We start from the raw sequence: 24,347 nt of genomic DNA on the forward strand, positions 1-24,347 counted from the left end.
GAGGTACGTCAACTTATCTAGATATTTGCCTAGTTATACAACAGGCTACATCAAAAGCACTAGCAAAGTCAGTACAAACTAAAATTTCATACAGAAAATGACTTGTTGATAGTGTTCTATTTATTATACGGTAACAAAGTGCGTATACGCAGTGTATTAGACATGCATTTTGTGTCATTTACAGATGTGTGCAAGCAAGTTAATGACGTTGAAGTTGTCATGGCCCGCATATGATTGCGATGTAAAAATGTTTTGATTTTTAAAATGAGGAGTTGGAAGCAGCAGTAGGAATATATTGCTTTTGAATTCACATTTACAAATAGTGATCCACCTCAAGCTTTTTGGAGAAACTCTATCAAACAACAGTATGAAGCCAGTGCATTTGCAACAACATTGGAAGACAAAACACCTTGTGCATGTGGATAAGCCAGCAGAATTTTCTGAAAGAAAGTTTTCTGAGTTCCAGACTTGTCAACTTAAAATGAAAAAAGCTTCAACTATTTCTACAAAAGCACCTGAAGCTTCATATGTAGCTCATTTGACCCACTTGACATCTGAATTCAAGTCATATTTCCCCAACATTCAACGCAACTCAGCTCAACCTTGACTGAGGAAACCCATTCCTTTTGTCAGATGTTAGAAGCAGTAACATCTCTGCCAGTCAGCAAGAAAACCTTCTTGAGCTGTCCTCAGACCATGATCTGCAAATTAAGTTAATGACTCCACACTAACCCAGTCCTAGTGTTTAGTACAGAAAGAGCTCACTGAACTTGGGAATCATGCTTTGGATGTTCTATTATTTTTTGGATCAACATATCTTTATGAAGTCTCATTTTCTGCTATAATGCCATCAAGACAAAGAGCAGAAATAGACTCAATATGGAGAAAAACGTAACTGTTGCTGGCACTTCACTGCCTCCAAAAATGACAAGGCTCATAAGTGAAAAACAGGCTCAAGTATCACACAGAAATGTAAGTACAATATTTATATTCCCATCAATTTATTTATTATATGGTAAAAATGAGAAAGTAAGCAATTTTTCAGTAATAGTGTGCTGTGACACGTCTGTATTTTTACGTCTGATATTATAAGCAAGTAGCTTTTAAGTGAGGAGAAACTTGGGGTATGTAAGACAAATCAGAGTCCCGAAAGGGGTACAGTAGTCTGGAAATGCTGAGAACCACTGAAACAGATCATGCAGTCCCTCACTCATATCCACACCTTCTACTAACATTTTCACCCTGATATGCACGGCTTCCTTATGGGGCAGAACGAAGGATTTTTGTAGAAGCCTCATGTTAATATATTGGTGGCAAATCTTTCTTGTGTCAATCCCATCAAACCAGGTCCATGCTACAAATCTTCTGGCAGCAAAGTGCTCTGTTCAGTGCCATAACCTCTATCAAACCATATGTTAACATGTCTTTGTGACACTGCATCCCATAATGCTTTATGGGAATATGTATATATGACATAACTGGAATATGTTTTATGCTACATATGCCATGTGACAAATCTCTGTAAAGGTTCTGATCTACTGAATATATTCATCCTATTTGTATGCATGTGTCATTTATGTACTCGAAGTTATGAATACTGGCTGTGTACTTGCTTGATTTTAAGTAGCCTTAGTAAAGCATTTGGTCAGCTTCTTGAGAAAGGAATGTGCAAATTAAGTGCCCAGTCAAGAAACACTTAATGAACAATGGATCTTGGAAGACTCCAATCCCCATAAGAAGTCTTCCTGGAGACATTCAAGACAGCATGTGGGCAATGGCTGCTGCCTGTAAAAACTGAGTCATGCATGGACATGTGACTCAAATATGTGACTCCAAAACTCCATCTTGGAGCTGGACTTTGCATAGGAGAGAGGAGGGGGTCTCCACCCACAAGCGAAAGTCGATTTAAGCCCCTGGAGACCCCTCCATTTTGTCTTCAGCTGGCTCAGGAGATAACCTCTCCATCCCAAAGGATACCTGAAAGAAACTGGGACAAAGGACAGTAACTATAGGGGGTGTGAGTGATTGCTGGACCCAGACTAGGAGGAGGCCAGCCTGTAAAAGAAGCTTACTGGAACATCTGAGGGTGAGGTTTCATCTGTAATCACTTTCTTACTCTATTAGGCATAGACTTGCATGTTTTATTTTATTTTGTTTGGTAATTTACTTTGTTCTGTCTGTTATCACTTGAAACCACTTAAATCCTCCTTTTTCTATTTAATAAAATCACTTTTTACTTATTAATTAACCCAGAGTATGTATTAATACCTGGGGGGAGAGTGGGCAAACAGCTGTGCATATCTCTATATCAGTGTTACAGAGGGCGAACAATTTATGAGTTTACCCTGTATAAGCTTTGTACAGGGTAAAACTGATTTATTTGGGGTTTGGACCCCACTGGGAGTTGGGCATCTGAGTCTTAGAGACAGGAACACTTCTTAAGCTGCTTTCAGTTAAGCCTGCAGTTTGTGTGACGTGGTTCAGACCTGGGTCTGTGTTTGTAGTCGGCAAGCGTGTCTGGCACAATCAGGCAGGGTTCTGGAGTCCCAAGCTGGCAGTGACAGAAGTAGTCTTGGCACATCAGTTGGCAGCCCCAAGGGGGTTTTCTGTGATCCAACCCGTCACACTCTTCCTTTAAGATATCAAAACACTATTTCCTGGGTCAGCCTCTCTGTCTTTTTCCTTCAACCTTGATCTGTTGGACTCCTACCCACATAGTTGTCAGGACTGCACTTTTCATGGCCAAAACATCTGACTCTGCACGCCCTCATTTTTTCCATTTATGGGCGTTACTTTGAGCGTGTTTCTAACAAACATTTGTCATGTGGTCTTCTTTCTTGCTTACACCAATCATCCACCTCAACATTCACATTTCTGTGGAAGAGATCATTTCTTTGTTGTTGTTCAACACTCAGCACCACATATTAGAATTGGACAGACCACTGTTTTATAGAGACCTTCCCTTTTAATCATACCTCTTCTCTCTGTTACATACTATACCTCTTCTCTCTGTCCATTTGAGCCAGTCATTTATTATTTCTAGTTCTAATTTCATTCAGAGTCTTTCAAAATATTATGTCTCTCCAACACATATCCCCATTTACCAAGTTCCTCTTTTCCACACTATCTTTCTCTTCACTGCTCAGAATGATATCTGCAAACAACATGCACCAAAGTGGCCTTCTTGTATGTTCCTTGTGACAGTATCCAGATCAAGGATAAACAAGATAAGGGCTCAATACTGATCCCTGATGCACTCCCACCTTTGCTGACAGTTCGTCTGTTTCACCAGTAGACATTCTAACTATTGATATTACACTTATATATATGGCTTGAAAAAGCCGCACAAAGTTTTGGTACCATTTTCTCCCCCATATCCCACTAGATGACTTCGCTTGAAACTATTATCAAAGCCTTTTTCCAGATCAATGACCACCACATAAGCAGCACACCACTGACTTAAATCCACACACTGCTCTGAAAATGAACCCTTTACCTTTCTGCAGTATTGTCAAGCAGTAAGACTTTACTCATCTAGCAATTCAAGTTTACACATCTAGCTAAAAATATACAACATTCATTCTAATTAATATGCTCTTGATTGAACTTTCCTAACAAATTGCTACTTGTGACCTAATGTTCAATCATGCAGTCTAAAGCAGAAGAATTAAGTATTACAGTACAATATCTGAGTCACCAAAAAGCAGCTGCTAAGGTATGACACAAATGATCTACAGATATCCTCACAAAACATTTGGCATGTGAAAGGCTTCTGAGAAAAAGTCACCAAAATATCCAGCACCAAGATCTTAAAATGAATAGTACAGAAGATCTAGCATGAAGAAAGAAAGAAAAAAAAGCATTAAAGACACTACAAGTCTACCCTTTCTAAACCTGGTGCAGATTTTCATTACAACTGATGAAGGAAATGTCTATAGCATTTATTACTGATGGAAACAATAATGAAATTTCTGGAAACCATGACTGCATGCATAAAAATAGTGACACTCTAGAGTAATGCTTGTGTCTACAAGTTAAGTGTTCACAGCCACCTCAAATTCTGAGAAGGTTAATAGGTTAGTTTAAGTATTTATCAGTGTAAACATGATTATACATAATACTTAAGTGTTAGAGGAACAAGGAGGAAATTCTTGATGTAGGACTCTTAAAATCCAAGCTGGTCATAAATCTGTACTGGCAGCTTTTTCTTAAAATAAAGAAAATAACCCACTGATTTCTTACAGATGAGAACATTCACATAAACTAACTACATATAACATTTAATTAAAACCTAATGAATCAAAGTTTCCCCATAGTTAAAATTGTACAGGATCTGGTCACAGTTAACATCTGGATGTGCTAATAGACACCAAATCTATTAGCGCAAATATGTGACTTCTGACATAAATCAGAAACTTGAGCTTTCACACAGGTTGTTGGGATACAATTTAGTCGCTGCCAACACATCCAGATCTATTAGCAGTAACCAGATGAGAGCTCAGTGCCACAATATTCAAGAAAACAAGGACACCCAGGTTGCGTTCAGAGCTGCATCAGAATCTAAACTGGTCATTAATAATAGACACATGACTGCACTAGAAACAGGAACAAGACAGTATAAAGGTGTAATAATCCCATAATAAGCCTTAACAATGCAAAAGTCCCTTTACAACTCTGGTTAAGCATCCTCTTGTGGATGATCACCAGGCTGCTGTGTTTGGATTCAACTGCTGAAGCCCCTGGGTCTCAGTAGTGACTGGTCACTGTTAGCTTTAGGTCACTCTGCAGTGCAGACCCCATATCTGACATCCCTCTTCACAGAGAGGATCCCACAGTCCAGACCTTTAGACTGTGGTCCTAATGTCTCAGCCCTCCAGAGTCCTTTGTTAGCTACTGTATGCTCCCAGAATAAGATTCATGCACATAGGCCTTCTTTATTTGTAACCCATTTCTGTGACTAGTGTCCTGTTGACTGATACATACTTCGTTTTGAGAAGGCTGAACAGTTTCTCTGCATAGATTTTCTGGTTACAAAGCACCCAAGAGAGGATTCCTGCAGAGAACCAAGCCAAACTGGCCCTGCTAAAGGAGGCACAATGAGAAATGGGCACTGAAGCCTAGGGACCAAATCTAAGAGTGCCAGAGTCATGGAACTCCCTCGAGTAAAGTGAAGGTCCAGGGCCTATCAAAAGGAAGGGTGCAATCCTGATACTAGAGAGTAGTACAAGGCATAGCATGTTCTGTGATCCGTGACACACTTATAGAAAAATATGGATATCACCACACAGTCTTGGAATTCAAATCCCAGATGGTACTAATACAATCTTTTCTCTCCCTCCTCCTCTCCCACCCATTCAAAACCAAAATAGAAGAATCAGAATCTCAGACAGTTAAGATTAATTGCTGTCTGAGCAGAGCTAATGCACAACAATAGTAACCCATAGCAACAATGCTAACTGATAAGGTTTGCACAATCCTCCTCAATTTTCCAGCTGCTGTTTGGTGTCATCATGGCAATGTGGTATCCATGCAGATTCCATCCAAATAAATGGCTAAAAATTCGAGGAGCATAAGACAAAAAAAAAAAAAAAAAAAAAAAAAAAAAAAAAACCCAACATTAGATGGAAGAGGAAAAGAACTGGAAATGGAGAAAAAAGAAAAAGAGTGCTACCAGCACAACTTTGGAGTATACCTGCTTCCATTTGAAGAAAAAAAAAAATACTCCCATCTAACAAGAGCCATTGCCAGAGGTCAACTATAGTTAAATGCACCTTAGCAAGTGTATGTTTACCACTCCAATCAGCAGACTCCATTGTCTCCACCACATTTCTACCAACGTCTTCAGACATATATTCATCATCTCCTGCCTTGACTATTATATCCCCTTCTGTGGTCCAAAGGCCCAGCTGTCCAGATTCCAGCATGTACAGAATCACGCTGCCTCCCTTCTTTCTTACAAGTAGAGAGGAGTGCAACCACATCGCTTATCTCGCCTCAGATGGCCCAATTGGCTCTGCCTACTTATTTTGAAATCCAGTTCAGGATAGCTCTCCTTGTGTGTAAGACCTTCCATTTCTTTCCTCTACACTTGCTGCAGCTTACCTTGCACTTACGCTCCCCTGCATCTCCAGAAAAGTGCGAATTTCAACTCACTGCAATACCTTTCCTAGGCTGAGCCAGCAGACATTTGTATGATAAAGAAAGTCCTGGTGTCAGTGTCTTCAAGAAGGGAAATGAATTGGTGATGATTAAGTCCCCTCTTTCTTATGTAGTTCACTATTTTCACTACTGTGCGAACAACATGATCAATGTCCAGGACATTTTTGCAGAGGGCCTCCTGATGTATAATACAATGCAGAAAAATCACCTCTTTATCAGGGTCGCCTTCTTTTACTTTGTCCTGAATTCTTTTAAAAAGTCCTACGTTTTTCCCTGTTAAATTTGGCACTCTCTCTGTGGTTACGTTTGCCAGTTTACTCCAGGGGAGCTTCAGATGTTCAAAGCAGCCAGACACCTTCTCGTATAAATCCCTTAGTTGTGCCTTTCATTGATTCCATTGATAAAAATTCCTCTGATTTCAAATTTGTCATCAATTCCTCTGACAAAAATCAGTAACTGTGCTGTGTCCTTAATGTCAGTGCTGTCATCGAGAGTTAATGAAAACAATGTAAAGCCCTGTGCTTTCTTGTTCAACTCAGAAGCCAAATGTTCATCAATCACTTCTACACGGCAAGCCCCAGGCCCCGCTCCCCCAGCCGGAGCACGGCAAGCCCCAGGCCCCGCTCCCCCAGCCGGAGCGCCGGGTGGAGCGCGGCAAGCCCGGGCCCCGCTCCCCCAGCCGGAGCTCGTGGGCCGAATAAAAGCGGCCTGCGGGCCGTAGTTTGCCCACCCCTGCCCTATACTGTATCTTCTTTGCCCCTCTGCTATTATTTTTATTTAACTTTGTCATTTGCAAAGCTATAAAATCAAATTTCATTATACTGAAACTTATTCACAATGGTGTAGACAACAATGCAGTGATTTCAGTTATGCAGTAGAGAAAAATAATTCCTCCCACTGTAGCAATTACTGGGTCAAATCTTGTGGCATGTGTTAAGAATGTGGTCAAACTAGAGCATACCAGTTTTTATTGCCCTTGTAGCTGTGAATCTAAATAAAGTTTTCAAAATACATGCTGTACAGTTAAATAAGTGTCCTCAAAAAACAGGTCAACCTAAAGGCGAATTTGCAAGCTTTTTTGTTTGTTTGTTTTAAAGTTAAGATCCCAAAAGAAGAAATTACATAGCCGTTTTAACAATGTAATTTGTGATTAACTAAAATTAGCTAAACCCCAATTATCACTTCTAAGCTGTCAAGAAATCTGAGCTGCAACTTCTGAGAGAACCAGGAAGATGACAACTTCCAGAAAAAACATTATTAGAACAGGAGTTAAACATGTACCTGTTCATTTATATCTGTTTACGGTAGTTGTGATGTCATTCACTGCCCGCAAAGAACCCAGCAATTCTACCATTCAAATATCTCTGGATCTTAAAGATGCATGTTTTTAAAAATTCAGCTTTAATTATATTTTTAACTGCCACTGAACCCTTCACCACCCACCCTTCTTTTGGAATCTTATAAAGAAGTTTTTAACTTTAGCACAAAACTGTAGTTCACACTGATATATAATATCTTTCTGAGAAGGGAGAATATCTCAATTTATATTATGATACTTTATGCCTAAGTAAGTATCTGAACAGGAAAAGATTTATAATGTCGGTCTCTTTAATCTAAGAAATAGAACATAAGGTCCAGTGGCTGAAAAAGAAGTTAGAAAAATTCAGATTAGAAATAAGGTGCAATTTTTTAACAGTGTGGTTAATAACTTAAGGAACTGGAGGATTCTCTACCACTTGAAGAGTATTTAAATCAAGACTGGATGTCTTTCTGAAAGATATGGTCTAGCTCAACCAAATTTATGGCCTTGATGTAGGGTGAAATTCTATGATCTGTGTTGTGCAAGTCAAATTAGATGATAATAATGGTCCCTTCCGTGACCCCCAAAACAAATTATGATGTTTGTGCTTCGTATTAACAATAAATGATACAATTTTCCATACTGGAAATAATTATGCATGGTATGCTGATTTTCTGTATGGTTTGAAATATTTCACATCAAGATTCCTTTATTCTGCCAGATCGATGAGTTCACAGTGAACAAAGTCAACTCCAGAATGAGACAAACATTACTTGCTGCTTCTAGCAACAGGCATAGCATTTCTTTAAAGCCACTTCTTTCCTTCTTGCCTTCCGCTGCTGCTTCGAAAGTAAGAACAAATTGAAAGCAACAGATATCAAGGAATACTATGGTGCAAATGGAGGGCTGCTGTGTCAGTTGCATCATTTAAAAACAATCTTTCGTTTTTTTCTTTGATGCTAGTCTAAATTAGGAGAAGTATTTTTATTTATTACTGCATCACCGAAATGCAAAATGTTGTTGAATTTAAAATTACAATACTGGCACAGTCTCTCATCTTGGAGAAATTCCTTTAGCAAGTGGGAAAAAAGTTGTTTCATCTTGCGCCAAAACTCAAAAGATTTCTTCAACTATTATAATTAATATCGATATTCTACATATGGAAGCAATCCAGAATGTTACCTAATCCACCTTCTGCCAAGGCAGAATTGTTACCTCCTGTACATTTATTAGTTTTCTATCCAGCCTAGTTTTCAAAATGCCAACTGAGTAATGGTCTTCCGCCAGTTCCCTGGAAGGCTATTCCACAGCAAGCTTTCCATTATATCCATTTCTCAATTTAAACCCAGTATTATGAGTTTTATCCTCTCTTGGGCTACACTAAGTAATTCCTCCCCTCTTCAAAATATTTATATATTGTCACGTCCTCTCCTTTGTCATTGCTTAGCCAAGTTTTATATAAAATTTTTAACCTTGTAGTCATGCCCTCCAGATCCCTCAATCACTATTCATGGAACTCCCTCCAATTTGTCAATATCTTGCTAGTAATTAAGTACTTACAACTGCAACACTATAGGCAGGATCACACCCTAGGCATATAGAATGGGGCTATTACCTTCCTGTAAAATGATGCCTTTGTGTACACAGCTCTGTTTTGTATTAACTTTTTTGGTGCCATAAAACATTGCAAACTCCTGTCTAGTTTATGTGCTACTGTCACCATTAAATAATAACTGCTCCCCGGTTTCTCAGAGGTTGCTTGTCACTGAATCTGTATTTTAAATCATTTATCCTTAAAGAAAAAAAGAGTCCATTGATTTGGGGAAGGTAGCAGATATCCTTTTCTGTCTACGTTTGTCAGCACAGGAAGGAATTTAGAAAAGATACCAAAATGGAAAAATGTGGACTATTATTTCTATCTATGATGCATCTCATTTTGTAGTTTTCAGCCCAAGGTTCTAAACTTTACATCCTGCCATATTTCTCCAGCTGCAATTGTATTCATGGCTCTTAACGGTATAATCTGTGCATTTTTTAAAGGTTTTTTTTACTCACTTTAACAGTTCAAAAACTAACCTAAAATGCAGAGGATTCCATCAGGTTGAGATTTGCTGCTCTGTGTCAGGATGCTTTGGATTTGTCGAAGACGGCTGCAACTGCAAGAGAAAGAGAGCCAATCCTTAGAGACAGTGCTTAAAAGGACTCAAGGTTGGGCTGACCAAGGGTTGGTCTTCCTTTTTTTATTTATATATATATATATATATATATATAAATAAAGGTAAGGACATGAAATTCTACATGGATCCCCTCACTTCTCTTTTAAGTAAGTTTAAAGCTCTATTATATTAAACAAAGCAAAAAGTGAACTCCAGTACCCATGATTTTATTTCTATTTTTTTTAAACACATATTCATTGTTATAAGGTTGTTTTGTTCATAAAGAAATAGATTTGAGTTTTGAAATTTCAAAGGGGTGATTATAAAGAAAAGTAATGGGAAAAGGAGAATAAAAGCTATTGATGACACTCCTGACAAGGTCTTCTGTTCTTTACACGTTTAGATCCCATAGCTAATTTATTCCCCAGGGCAAAAATTCTTTCACTCCTTGGTCAGGCAAAATTCACATTTAACTTTAGTAACCTCTTCCTTTTAAAAAGAGTTGGCAACATTACAAAAAGGAACTGAAATTAAGTATTAGCTGCAATGTAGATTTTTGGAGTCAAAAGGATTATAGACAGAAACACCATCAGAAATCAAGAACACAGTCACAAATACAAAAAACAGTATTTCTTAATGTTCAAGTGACAATAAATGCCTTCAATAAAAGAAAAACTTTTAATATTAAACAAAAACAATATCTGCCTCCTCTTATTTACTTCTATAGTGCTACAATTCATGTAGCAACTACTCATTAAAGGTTTCCCTGAACTGATGTGAGTGGCTAGAGTCTGACACATATCAGTTACAAACATTTAAGGACAGATGTGATTGCTTTCACTGACCAAAAAAAAAAACAAAATCCAAAACTATTAGTACTATTTTGAAGTGCTTAGTAGCTGAAGTGGACTTCTCAGCCATATTAAATCTAGCTTAAGTTATAAAAATGTGTTTCTCCCAAGATGTACCTTTCATTAAAAAAAGAAAGTGTTCACTGACTACACCTCCAGGAAGTATCTGCTTACAAAGCCGCACACAGAGAAAATAAATATTTTTCCTAACAATTGAACAGCTATGTTGTGACAACAGTTTTACAAAGCGTCAAGAACCATAGTGATCCGAGTCACCTCCTTCCCCACCAAACTGCTGTCTACAACATTGGATTTTTACCACCTTGGCAACGCTGGTAAGCAATTTGTCGTCTTCCTGTTTACCTAGCATCAGTGCAGTTCCACCAGAACTAGCAACAGCAGGAGGGTTAGCATAGATCAGCTAGCAGCATTTTTCAATCAGGTCACCTAGACCTGTTCTGAGCAGGATTAGTCAATGTTGGTAAAAATATCTACAGTAGCTCTACACTAGCGAAGTCTGAAGAGATTTGGATAGTTTATCTTAAAAAGGAGAAAAATAAGAAGGGACATTGTGAAAGTATAGTGAATAGCACAGACCAGGTAAAAAGAAAAGGAGGACTTGTGCCACCTTAGAGACTAACAAATGTATTTGAGCATAAGCTTTCGTGAGCTACAGCTCATTTCATCGGATGCATTCAGTGGAAAATACACTGGGGAGATTTATATACACAGGGAACATGAAACAATGGGTGTTACCATACACACTGTAGAGAGTGATCAGGTAAAGTGAGCTATTACCAGCGGGGCGGGGGGGGGCGGGGGAACCTTTTGTAGTGATAATCAAGGTGGGCCATTTCCAGCAATTGACAAGAATGTCTGGGGGGGGGGGGGGGGGAATAGAAATGGGGAAACAGTTTTACTTTGTCTAATCACCCATCCACTCCCAGTCTTTATTCAAGCCTAAGTTAATTGTATCCAGTTTGCAAATTAATTTCAATTCAGCAGTCTCTCATTGGAGTCTGTTTCTGAAGTTTTTTCATTGAAGAACTGCCATTTTTAGGTCTGTAATCGAGTGACCAAAGAGATTGAAGTGTTCTCTGACTGGTTTTTGAATGTTATAATTCTTGACGTCTGATTTGTGTCCATTTATTCTTTTACGTAGAGACTGCCCAGTTTGGCCAACATACATGGCAGAGGGGCATTGCTGGCACATGATGGCATATATCACATTGGTAGATGTGCAGGTGAACGAGATTCTGATAGTGTGGCTGATGTGATTAGGCCCTATGATGGTGTCCCCTGAATAGATACGTGGACACAGCTGGCAACGGGCTTTGTTGCAAGGATAGGTTCCTGGGTTAGTGGTTCTGTTGTGGTGTGTGGTTGCTGGTGAGTATTTGCTTCAGGTTGGGGAGCTGTCTGTAAGCAAGGACTGGCCTGTCTCCCAAGATTTGTGAGAATGATGGGTCTTCCTTCAGGATAGGTTGTAGATCCTTGATGATGCACTGGAGAGGTTTTAGTTGGGGGCTGAAGGTGATGGCTAGTGGCTTTCTGTTATTTTCTTTGTTGGGCCTGTCCTGTAGTAGGTAACTTTTGGGTACTCTTCTGGCTTTGTCAATCTGTTTCTTCACTTCAGCAGGTGGGTATTGTAGTTGTAAGAACTGCTGGAAATGGCCCACCTTGATTATCACTACAAAAGGGTTTTTTTTCTCTCCTGCTGATAATAGCTCACCTTACCTGATCACTCTCATTACAGTGTGTATGGTAACACCCATTGTTTCATGTTCTCTGTGTATATAAAATCTCCCCACTGTATTTTCCACTGAATGCATCCGATGAAGTGAGCTGTAGCTCACGAAAGCTTATGCTCAAATAAATTTGTTAGTCTCTAAGGTGCCACAAGTCCTCCTTTTCTTTTTGCGGATACAAACTAACACGGCTGCTACTCTGAAATCGGGCAGCCAATGCAGCGTTTCTAGTGAAGACATAGCCCAAATAATAGGCAAGGTGCTGAAAAGGTCAAGCAGATTGGCAAACATTTGTCAATAGCTAAAGGCACATGCAAAAGAGCGGCAGGTTTGATAAATTAGCAATTGTTATTACAAATACTACTGCGTTCTTGCAGTTTTCCTTACAGAAAAGCAAAATTTTAATTTTGGACAAACGTGTGTGGTTTTATGTATGAGGACTGAGTTATGTATGAGGACTACGCATACAAAGATAATGCCACAGTATTTTGTTTCATTTAATAAAGTCCTAATACTCCCCGACTGTGGAAAAAACAGCCACCTTCCTTATTACTCTTAATTGCATCCTGTATTCCTACCTCTAATTTATTCAGTGCACTACACACAGACTTCCTTTTCCTGTTGTTTCCCAGCCTGACATTACTGATGAAAGGGGCAGAAATAAAGTGCCATTAAAATGGACTCCCTGTTGAGGGTTGTAGACTAGTTTGCCATACGTCTGAGCCATGACCACAGCTGTGGTAAGTGGGTAACCCATATTATTCAGCAGATGTAACCGATGTACTTCCACTGCTGTTCTGAAGCGTTGCTTTGCGCACGTTTTGTTTCACATTGGCAAACGTTATACTCCTCCCACAGAAATGTTTGAGACTGCCTAACACATGGTGAAGCTTAATTTCATAGATGTCAGTGAACTAAAGAAACCAAAAGATCCACAGCACAATTATGCAAAATCTGCAAGCAACTACAAGATGTCTCTTTAGGAGCTTAAATAGATATCTGCTGTCTGTCTGGGAATAAGAGGTTTGTCACATGACATGTTTCCTGCTCACATACTGCACTACAACCATTTTTAAATATTGAGTCCAAAAGGCTCTCCTATTGTTTTTAAAATAAACGTCACTCCTCAGCAGTTGCCAACAAAATGTATCCTGGCCTGCTGTTACTGCCATTGTAGCCATAGGCCTGACTCAGATATAAACAGCCAATTATGTTAAATCTGCTGGCAGTTTTGAAATACTGACAAAATGTTCCCTCGGGAATAAAACATGAAAAATAAACTCATTTTCAGACAGAACAACAAGTAGTAGTGGTCTGGATATATATCACTGCTCTTACCTCAAACAATGGCAGTTTCAAACACAGCAGTGAGGATAAAAATTGCTGATTTTTATATGGATTCTTGTTAAAGTTTTTTTTATATACAAGGTTTATTTTTAAAAATAAACCTATTTAAAATGTAAAGATATGACAACATTTATATGAAGGCCTAAACTTATTATAAATGTGAAGTCATGTGAATTAAACAAAAATATTCAATCAGTACATGTTGGCTGCTGAAATTTTAAAGAAAGTCAAACCAGTGAACTGAAATTCACTAGCTAAACACCTGAAATCAGAATTTGCTGACGTACCCAGTCAGTTTTTGGACAGCAACAGCCACTTCTGCAGAGCCAAGAGAATATTTTCCTCATTTCATTTTTTTCAATTAGTTCAGTTCAAAGACTAGTTCAAAGCTGAGAAACTGATTGGGATTGAAAAAGCAGGAAAGCATGTTTTCTTCTTCCAATGTATGAATAAAAACTAGGAGTGAGAGGATGAGATCTACCAGTTCTAAAAATTTAAAGGTGACGATCAGAAATTCACTACCTCCCTCCTTCGTTCAAAACATGAGTTAGTTTTAAATGCAAAAAGCATATTTTGATAAAAAAAATCATATATATCAAGAACATTTAAGGCAATTTTATCTAACTAATTACAACCAATTCTAAAATTATACTTGTGTATTTTTCATTGCATTCCAATTTCTATCCAAATTCAGCTTGACGCAAATCATGAGTAAAAAATTAATCTAATAAATAAGAAATGCATCATTCAACATTGTCTAACATAGTAAAACATGCAAAACGTGCAAAAACCTTAATAAATCTATGTTAAGCTATAATTGCTTAAAAAATAGTCTCTCCTCCTGGTTAGCAAAACATATCAAATTTCCTGAAGAGCTATATTTACTTGCAAATCAACAGGTTTTACATGTTACCAACCAATGAGAATTAACCTTTAAGAAAAATACTAAAAAGTACAAATGTAAACAAGATTAAAATCAATTACATAATTTATTTGGATTTAAATCAGTCCAAGTTGGGACTCAGTAATCAAAGTTTTTGGTTTTCAGAGTTACAACAGCCTGCCCATGAAAGAGCCAAATACCCTCAAAACTCACCAACTTCAACAAGATTTGCAGGTACTCAGCTTCTCTCAGGCTCATGCCGCATCTTTGTGAGTGAAAACGTAAATGGCAATATTTCCCCCAAACTTTGTATATGGTTTATTTTTCTAATGAGCCCCCCCCCCTCCCAAAATCTGCCTGCCACACAAAGCAGATGAAACTGAAACTTTCCAGCCTTCTTAATACATTACATGCCACATTAAGAGTTCAGAATCCAATGTCTTACTCATTCAGTGGAGCTGCTTTTGAGAGTGGGAGATCCAACAGATTACAGACAACACTGAATTTGCAATCTGTTTTACATGCTCTTTAGAGGTCCCCCTCCCACACACACACACACACATATATATCTAGTTTTAATGTCTTCTTCCTTAAACAAGCATAAATAAGGTTCTACATTTTCCATATAACCTGCATGACATGTTTTAGAGGACCACGTTCTATTTATTTTTGCTTTTTGCGTTCATGAGATTTAAGTCTGTTAGATTCATATTTTCCTTGCACTTTGTAATATTTGCTACTCCAGCTCTGTCTATACCCCATATTTCAAGTGTTTATGGAAGTTCAAAAAAAAAAAAAAAAGAAAAAAGTTGCTTGGGGTCCCCCAGGCAATTTAGCACATCTGAGCACCACTACTGTCCTAAGAGTAAATGCACCAGCACTCGTGTCAGAATTCTTTTTTACAACAGCCATGTAGGGTTGGAACGGCCTACCTCAAAATGGCATCTAGCCCAGTAGTTCTCAACTGAGGTTCCGACAAGGTCTTCCGGGGGTATGTCAACTCATCTAGATCAGTTTTTCTCAACATGGGGGTTGTGAGCCCCCAGGGGCAGGGGGGGTCACAGGATGAGTTTAGAAGGGTCACAAGTGCAGGGCTGGCATTAAGAGGGTGGCAAGCAGGGCAACCGCCTAGGGCCCCATGAAGTGGGCAGCGGGGCTTGGCCCTCAGCCTCCTGAAAGGGGTACAGTAGTCTGAAAAGGTTGAGAACCACTGATTTAGCCCACCCCCCCCATGCTGGGGCAATGTTTGTGTACTTGCATTTACACTAGCAAGCTTTGTTTCTGTAATTCACCACCACAGCAGCAGCTGTAACCATTGAACCTGGAGTGCAAACAGAGCTCAGGCCTGGCTTTCCCAGCTAGATATGTGGGTAAAATTCTGTTGAGCCCTGTCTACACCACAGCAACTACCACTAATACCATCAATAGAGATGCACTTGTGGTGAATTACAGTTGAAGTTTGAAGAAAAGGAGTACTTGTGGCACCTTAGAGACTAACCAATTTATCTGAGCATAAGCTTTCGTGAGCTACAGCTCACTTCTCGGATACAGTATGCATCCGATGAAGTGAGCTGTAGCTCACGAAAGCTTATGCTCAGATAAATTGGTTAGTCTCTAAGGTGCCACAAGTACTCCTTTTCTTTTTGCAAATACAGACTAACACGGCTGTTACTCTGAAAGGTGAAGTTTGACTACACAATGACTACAGTCCTGACAACACAGTGACTACCAGAACAAATGCCTCCATCAAATATCTGTTTATCAGTACTTTGGACATCAAAGGTGATAAAGGAGGACACCTGGCTGCTCAAAGAATGAAATGTCCCCCACCCCTGAACTTCTCCTTAACCGGGGCCCAAAGGACACAAGAGCATCAACGACTGTAGGTTAGGTTGCACTATCTGGTCCAAAACTACCCACATTAGTTGGAGGTGGTACATCAGCAGACCTAAAAATAATGAAAAGTACCCGAGTTATTTCTTTGAGGAATTTGGCCCAAAGTTAGTTGCAGTTTGCCCATGCAAAAGCTGCATACGCTGTTAGCAAAATCCTTGTTATTGCTCTGTGAAGGTGTACAATTGATATCGAATACAGTAGTCCAGCACATTTGTTGGGTGTGGGCAAATCAAGAGTTGGAGCTACGAGTACAAATGTCAGGCAGACATATTCTAACAGGAGCTTATTTTTATTACAATTAAGAATCTCAATAATAATGGAAGGATTTAAGTACAAGTGAAGTTTTTTCCCCAGGTGCAGATAACGAGAAAGCATATGCCAAGTGAGTATTACAACCAGAAAGGTTGCTGTTCTACTGTGAAGTAGACTTTGAGAGAGACTACTGATACCAGTTTACAGAGTAGACACTGGCCAGGCAAAATATATTTTTCTTATAGTTTGTACACAAGGAATGTAAAATAGTGTATTTCTCTCTTGCTCTCACACACACGCACAAATGTTGTTTCTGCAGTTATTCTGGGTGACATCTCTCTTGCTCCTGGGATAATTAAATCAGTCACTGATTACAAGAGACAAAGCCATGTCTTTATCCGTCACATCAGTGAAAGTCAAATGGTAATGGCATATGACTTTTGAAGGCTGAAGGGTAGTGGAGATGTCATTTGAACCAAAATAAATAGTAAATAAGTTTGTGATGCTACTTCTACAGTTTGGGCAATTTACTATATTTGTGAATGGTCACTGAACACAAAGGGACAGCATCTTTCAGGAGCCCAGCACCGTTGTTTTGAACAAATGCAGTGTTGGTTTGTAAACATGCTTTTTCATCATGTACCAAAACAATGCATTCTTTAAATTAAGCTTTTTTTCTTACATAAATGGGTGATAATTAAGGGAAGATATAATATATTAAACCAGGGATAATCTATTTTTTGTCAAGGTCCAAATTTCTTGGTCAAGGTATAGTCAAAGTCCAGACTCCAGAGAAAATAATAATAATAAAAAAAAGATAAATAAAAGATTTCGGGGTCCATTCAAAAGCAGATTTGGCCCACAGTCTGCCTATTAACTACCCCAGTACTAAACCCTGAGCATAGTTATACTAATAAAGGGAAGGTGTGAGACAGAGACAAAGCTGTGGCAAGGAAGCACACGGAAAAAATGGGGTAAGAAAATAATGAGGATCATTAAAAAAAAAATCACCACTTGTCTGAACATCTGTTAATATATTGGTTCAATACCTTTCACTAAACTCATGGAGCTCTCTTGCACTCCCACTCTGCTGGTACTCAGCCAGTGGTCCAACAGTAGATTGCCAGCTGAAAAAAATGCAGATCTCTCTGGCTCCTCCTACTGCAGCCCCCAAACACCAATCAACACTCTCATTCTGATGAGCCGTGTGTCATTTGGTAGCAGAAGTATCGGCCAATGAACCATGACTGGTTTTCCCAACTGATGCATGGAAAAACCAGAGTGGGGGGCAACATATGAGAGTGAATTTGGCCAAGAGGAGAGGGTATGTGGGTGGGCCGAGACTGAAGTCTCATGTTGTACCACCAGCTGAAGACAAAGGGGCATTTCAGAGTGGTAATGTAAGACAGAGACCTCTGTCTTGCTGGTTAAGAGAGCTGTAAAAGATAACTGCCATTCTATCTGAAGCAGTGTAAGACAAGCATAGCATGGACATAACGACACTATATTGTAACCATATAGATGAAAGAACAATCAATTGCTGTACTATCCTTTGATTTCTTTAGTCTAGACAAGGATTTCACTCCTTGGCCAGTAGGTGTCAAGTAGATTTTTCAAGCACTGAGTATCACTACCTACTCATTTTGATGACTGGTAATTTAATTTTTTTTTCTATTCACTTTCTCAAGACTTGGCTAGAAAAATTTCAACACTGATCTAAAAAAAGAAGTTGAAAAAAATCTTGGTGAAGCTTTGTGAGAAAATGACTAGAAAAAAATGTTTTACTTTTTTCTCAACAACTAAGAAAAATCTTTACATTGAAAATAATATTTCACTAAGAAAGGTAACAAAAACATGCATCCCTCTCTTCTGTCCCCCTCACTCCATGAGTGTCACCCCTCCTGCCCTTGTCCATGCTTTTCCTTAGTACACTTAGACCTGGGTCCGCAAACAAAAGTTGTATCACTAACTACATACTCCTGGATGCCATTCAGCACCAAAAAATTAAAAATTCTACACACAATATTTTAAAATGCTGCAAATTCTCCTACCTCTGGCACTACCCTGACACAACACAAAGGCCGGACCTGCCCCAGAAGCACCCTAGGGCCCTACCTCTCCGCGCCAGGTGCACCAGGAGTGGGCAGGAAGGCAGGCTCAGCACAGCACGATCCAAGTGTGGAGGGGCTTAGTGTGGGGAGATCTGGGTGAGGAGAGGTATGAGTTGAGAGGGTTCTGTGTGGGAAGCTCAGTGGGGAATCCATAGGGGGGATCTGGATTGTTGGTGTGTTCTGGGTGCAACGGTAATAGGATTCTGCAGGGGGGTCCAGGTGAAGGTGGTTGGGACTCAGCGGGGGCGGGGGGGGGAATAGAGCTCAGCAGGGGTCTCTGGGGGGTCCAGATGCTAGGGGAGTAGGATTAGGATCCAGGTGCAGTTGTTTGGGGCTTGGTGGGGTGGCCCGCCGGGGTGGTGCAGGGGGAGTGGGGTTCATCGGGGGAGGGGGTTCTGAGTGCAGGGGGATGAGACTTAGTGGGAGGGTCTCAGTATGAAGGGGTCTGGATGCACGGGGGTTGGGCAGATGGGGGAGCAGCTCCCTGTACAGTGATCCCTCCCCCTGCACCTGAGGAGCGATGAGTGCAGGAAGCAGGGGGAAGATTGCAGAGCTTCCTGCAGCTGGGGGAGAAATCTGTTGGGGTGGTCTGACCCAGCCCCAGATGCCATGCAGGGGAAGAGGAAGTCCCACCCTCCCCAGCACAGCCAGGACTAGCAGCTGAGACTGGCACAGGGTAGGAGCCATGAGCTGGGTCTTCCGCAGTCCTGCCCCCTGCCCAAGAGTGATTTACCTCTCTGCTGGCTGCTCTGGGCACCCAACACATACTGCTGGGGAGGGTTGCATGACCGCTCTTCTGGCTTCCCTTTGCTTCCCCATCAGAAAGTCAGTTTTTCTGCAGGGAAGCAAAGAAATCTGCAGGGGACATAAATTCTACACATGCGCAGTGGCGTAGAATTCCCCCAGGAGTAGCTACACCAGTATAGTTAAGGCAGTTAACAAAAACAAAAAAAATCTTTTATGGATACAATAATACCTGTATGAAACTGCTTATAGATGTATAGCTTATTCTCTCTCCATATGGGAGTAAGCTATATCTGTACAAGGCACCTTTATACCAATATAAATGCATGCACACCTGTCAGTTGTACCAGTGCAACAATTTCAGTTAAACAAAACACCTCTAACCAACTACTAGTACAAAAATCTGCACATAGACCAACCAGGCCTTGGCTGAAAACAAACATATCCACTACCATGCCTCCCTCCTGCCTGAACGTTCTTCATCTTTGGAATAAGTGCTCAACTAATTTTGTTAGTCCATTAGTTACATTAACCATCTCTAGTCCACAGGACAACGGTTTCAAAGATTTTTGGGAGGCAACCCACTTAAAAAGTCATAAAACTCTTCAAAGTGAAACACATACCTTTCAACGTGTTTTCAAAACGAGAGTCTCATATACAACATATATATAGTCCTCCATAATATATATCAAGAACAGCACAATTATACCAATGCACAATGTAAACCTTCAGTAGGAATATGTCCTCAGCATCAAGAAATTTGGAGACAATTCCCTTAATCCCTCTACCCCCAACACACAGCCTCAGAAAAATTTCTGCAAAAACACAGTAGCATGTGCCTCAATGAATATTCAAGAGGTACTATGAAGGGCACTGAACATGAGGATTTTCCACTGAATGCCTATCTAAGATTCCCATTTAAGAAAGCTAGGAGACCTATTTTAGAATTTTGCTTTAATAGTACAGTACCTCTATCTCTCGTCTAAATATTTCACCTGTCAACGAACGCCATGACAGGCTTACTGAAGCACTTTAATAGACAGTGACTTTACATTTTTCCTACCTCTGAAGTAGTAACCTGTATTATAAGGTACAGGTCACCAGTGTTATCCTTGTTTGTAAACTAAAGTAGACAGCTCTGCAAGGGTTACACAAGGGTGGGCAGCTATTTATAATTCTATAACAAATAAATTTAACTTGTATTGTTAGCTGAGATTTTTTTACCCAATATTTTCTTTAATATTTTTTGCATGAAAATACATGTTTTTTAAAATTAAATCTGGTTCTATCCTACACACACACAAAAATCAATCTCATTAAGAACCAAGCAATACATCAATTTTTGAAACAACACACTTCTTGGAAGACTTCTTTTAGCAGTTAAGTGTTCATTAAATTTTATTTAAGACAATTTAAGATTCTTTATTCCCTTTTCCTGATACAGTGCCCAGGATTTCAGCTATGAATGCCAATTTCCCAAGCACCCTACAGAAGTCCAGAAACTCTGAAGCACATGGAAGAGATCCAAGAAAAGTTATCTTGGGATGTTTCTCCATGATGATATACTCTAATAATTTTCCATTTGAGTTTGGGGCAGCAGGACTGTTTTGTTTTATTTTTTAAGTTACTTCTATTAGCTACCACAATTCTTATTGGCAGTCTGGGAGTATTCATTGCAAACAGACTTTTTTCCTCCCCATTTGAATTGAAACAGTTACAGTGCATGAAGTGAAATGGAGTGCCAAAGCAGAAAAAATTAGCAGATGACATTTGGCATGTTAGTGGGAGGAGTTACAGATGCTGGCTGGATATGCTAAGGCAGCTCAAGACTCACAGATGTTCCTAAGGAATCAGAAATTCTCCAGGCAGCACTGAAACAGGATCACATATTCCAAGGTCACTTGTTCCCCTAAGCAAAGAAGCTTGAACAGAAACCATTTTCTCTTTTAGTAAATGAAAATTAAACCATATGGACTCAAAAAAACACCTTGTTATTTCAAATTTTACAATATATACTTTCCATTTTCAAACAAAAATGAAGCGGTGTTAATTTTAAAACATCAGATTTCAACATCAACAGCTGAAGGACAAGCAGTTTCAAAGAATAGGATTCCCCTTTCTCCTCCCCATCTCTCATAACTAATTCAATTTCCCACTACACAAGGAAGAAGAATTTAACCTTCACACAACAGCTTTCATAATACACTGCAAACAAACAGAAAGACCACCATTCTTTGAGCTAGCCTTGGAGGATTTAACACACAGGCATATCCCCTTAAAGAATGGCAGTCCCATTTTTGGCTACTTTATGCATTTGTTTAGGAAAAAAGAGGAAGACATTACAAAAAATACTCATTTAGCCATTTTAATTTTGGTAGCTCTGCAAAACATTTTGTGGTGGCATTTTGGGTGCTGCATATGCTAGATCCCTGTTACTCTAGTATCTAGTTTATGTAGTGAACTGCTGCCATATATTGCATTTTAATTATCCAGGGCCTCTGGCACCTCATCCTGTTCATGGTACTTTATAATCAAAACACCCACGTGCTCCCTCTCAGCCAGGCTACTGGAATCGGGTAAGAAAAAATGGACAGAGCCCTAGCACCCAACAACAGCAGCGCCCGGACCTAACGCCTACAATGCCAAGGGAACACCCCCCCCCCGCGCACCCCCATGCTCTGGCTCTCCACGCCCCATTTCAACCCCCCACCATGCACACCACCCTTATTACCCATCCCTCTACACCACCCCCAAGCCACCCCTTTCTCATAGGCCACTCTAAGCTCCTAATCCCCTCCCCCAATCCCACACCCCCACCCCCTACAACTACGCCCCCGGCCTATAATGACCCCACCATTCCCAACTAACCACCCTCCCCCGCAGGTCCCTCCCCCACCCCCATGACTCCCTATGCCTCTGCCCCACCCCCCCAGGTCCTCCCATGTCACCGCCCCACTCCCCCCCCCCATGCAGATGCCCCCGCTCCCACTCCCCGAACCCTCCCCCACCATTCCCCAGACCCCCAACCACCCCTGCCCCGCCCCCTCAGAGCCCCACCCCTGACCCCCAACCACCCCTGCCCCATCCCCGCAGCGCCCCACCCCCACTCCTCAGACCCCCACCACCCCTGCCCCGTCCCCGCAGCGCCCCACCCGACCCCAACCACCCCTGACCCGCCCCCCCTGCCGTGCCCCAATACTCAGACCCCCCACCACCCCTGCCCCGCCCCCTCAGAGCCCAATCCCTGACCCCCACCACCCTGCCCCGCCCCCGCAGCGCCCACCCCCACTCCTCAGACCCCCACCACCCCTGCCCCGCAGCGCCCCACCTGACCCCAACCACCCCGCCCCGCCCCCTCAGAGCCCAACCCCTGACCCAAACCATCCCTGCCCCGCCCCCGCAGCGCCCCACTCCTCAGACCCCTACCACCCCTGCCCCGCCCCCGCAGCGCCCCACTCCTCAGACCCCTACCACCCCTGCCCCGCCCCACCCCCACCCCTCAGACCCCCACCACCCCTGCCCGCCCCCCGCAGCCCCCCCACCCCTCAGACCCCCACCACCCCTGCCCCGCCCCCGCAGCGCCCCACCCCTCAGACCCCCACCACCCCGCCAGTCCCCAGGCGGGGCCGTTACCTAACGACGGACTCGGCGCCGCCGCGGGGCCTGGAGCGGCCCCTCCGCAGAGCGGCGGGCGGCGGGGGCAGCAGCAGCGGCGAGCGGGGCGACAGGGCCATTGTGCGCGGGGCCGGGCGCGGAGCGCAGGGGCCGCTGCTCGGAGCCGGGCGGGGCCGGCTCGCCCCGGGAGTCTGGGAGGGGGCGGGGCGAGAGCCGGACCGCACCACGCCGCCCGCTCGGGGGGGGAGAGCCCGCCCGCTCTCCGCCCGCAGCCCGGACTGAGGAGACCCCGACCCCGAGGAGGAACGAGGTGTCCCCGATACCGCCTCTGCCCGGCCCGGCACGGCCCGGCCCTGCGGAGTAACCGATACCCCCCCCCGCTACTGACAATGGTACCGCCCGGCAATCGGGGGGGCTACAAACCTGGGCGCCCCGCCCCTCACCTCCCACACAGCCCCCCCCAACCACCCCCCAGCCCCGCCCCAGTTCCCCCAAAACACCCCCTTGCCCCGCCCCCGCTCCCCGTTACCTCCCTCGGCCCCCCAAACCACCCCCCTTGCCCGCCCCAGATCCCCCAAAACACCCCTAGCCCCGCCCCCCTCTCCGTTACCTCCCTCGGCCCCCCAAACCACCCCCCAGCCCCGCCCCAGATCCCCAAAACGCCCCATTGTCCCGCCACACTCCCGTCACCTCCCTCGGCCCCCCAAAACACCCCCCTTGCCCCGCCCATCCCCTCCCCCCCACCCCCCACCACACCTCCCCCCCCTCCCCCCCCCCCCCCCCCCCCCCCCCACCTCCCCGTCACCTCCTCGGCCCCCCCCCCCCAAAACACCCCCTTGCCCCGCCCCCGCCCCCCCAAACCACCCCCTAGCCACGCCCCAGCTCCCCGTCACCTCCCTCAGCCCCCCAAAGCCCCGCCCCAGATCCCCCAAACCACCCCCTAGCCACGCCCCACCTCCCCGTCACCTCCCTCGGCCCCCCCAAAACACCCCCCTTGCCCCGCCCCAGCCCCCCCAAACCACCCCCTAGCCACGCCCCACCTCCCCGTCACCTCCCTCAGCACCCCCAAACCACCCCCGAGCCCCACCCCAGCTCCCCGTCACCTCCCTCAGCCCCCCAAAACACCCCCCTAACCCCGTTACCTCCCTCAGCCCCCCAAAACCACTCCCATTGCCCTGCCCCAGCTCCCCGTCAACCTCCCTCAGCCCCCCAAACCACCCCCCTTTGCCCCGCCCCAGCTCCCCCAAACCACCCCCTTACCCCGCCCCAGCTCCCCGTCACCTCC

At 42.8% G+C, this 24,347-nt stretch overlaps 1 protein-coding gene across 1 annotated transcript in view; it reads right to left on the minus strand.

Moving 5' to 3' along the window:
• DNAAF9 (dynein axonemal assembly factor 9) overlaps positions 1-23,249 on the minus strand; it is a 137,172-nt gene extending 113,923 nt beyond the window's left edge. Inside the window, exons 1-2 of the mRNA XM_037898358.2 lie at positions 23,081-23,249; positions 9,536-9,615 (exon numbers count right to left, since the gene is read on the minus strand). Coding sequence (XP_037754286.1) covers positions 9,536-9,615; positions 23,081-23,181 — 181 coding nt within the window. The 5' untranslated portion in view covers positions 23,182-23,249. The remainder of the gene's footprint in view (positions 1-9,535; positions 9,616-23,080) is intronic.
• Positions 23,250-24,347: the final 1,098 nt, after the last annotated feature.

The sequence above is a fragment of the Chelonia mydas genome, chromosome 4, assembly GCF_015237465.2.
Source record: "Chelonia mydas isolate rCheMyd1 chromosome 4, rCheMyd1.pri.v2, whole genome shotgun sequence".
Lineage (NCBI taxonomy): Eukaryota > Metazoa > Chordata > Testudines > Cheloniidae > Chelonia > Chelonia mydas.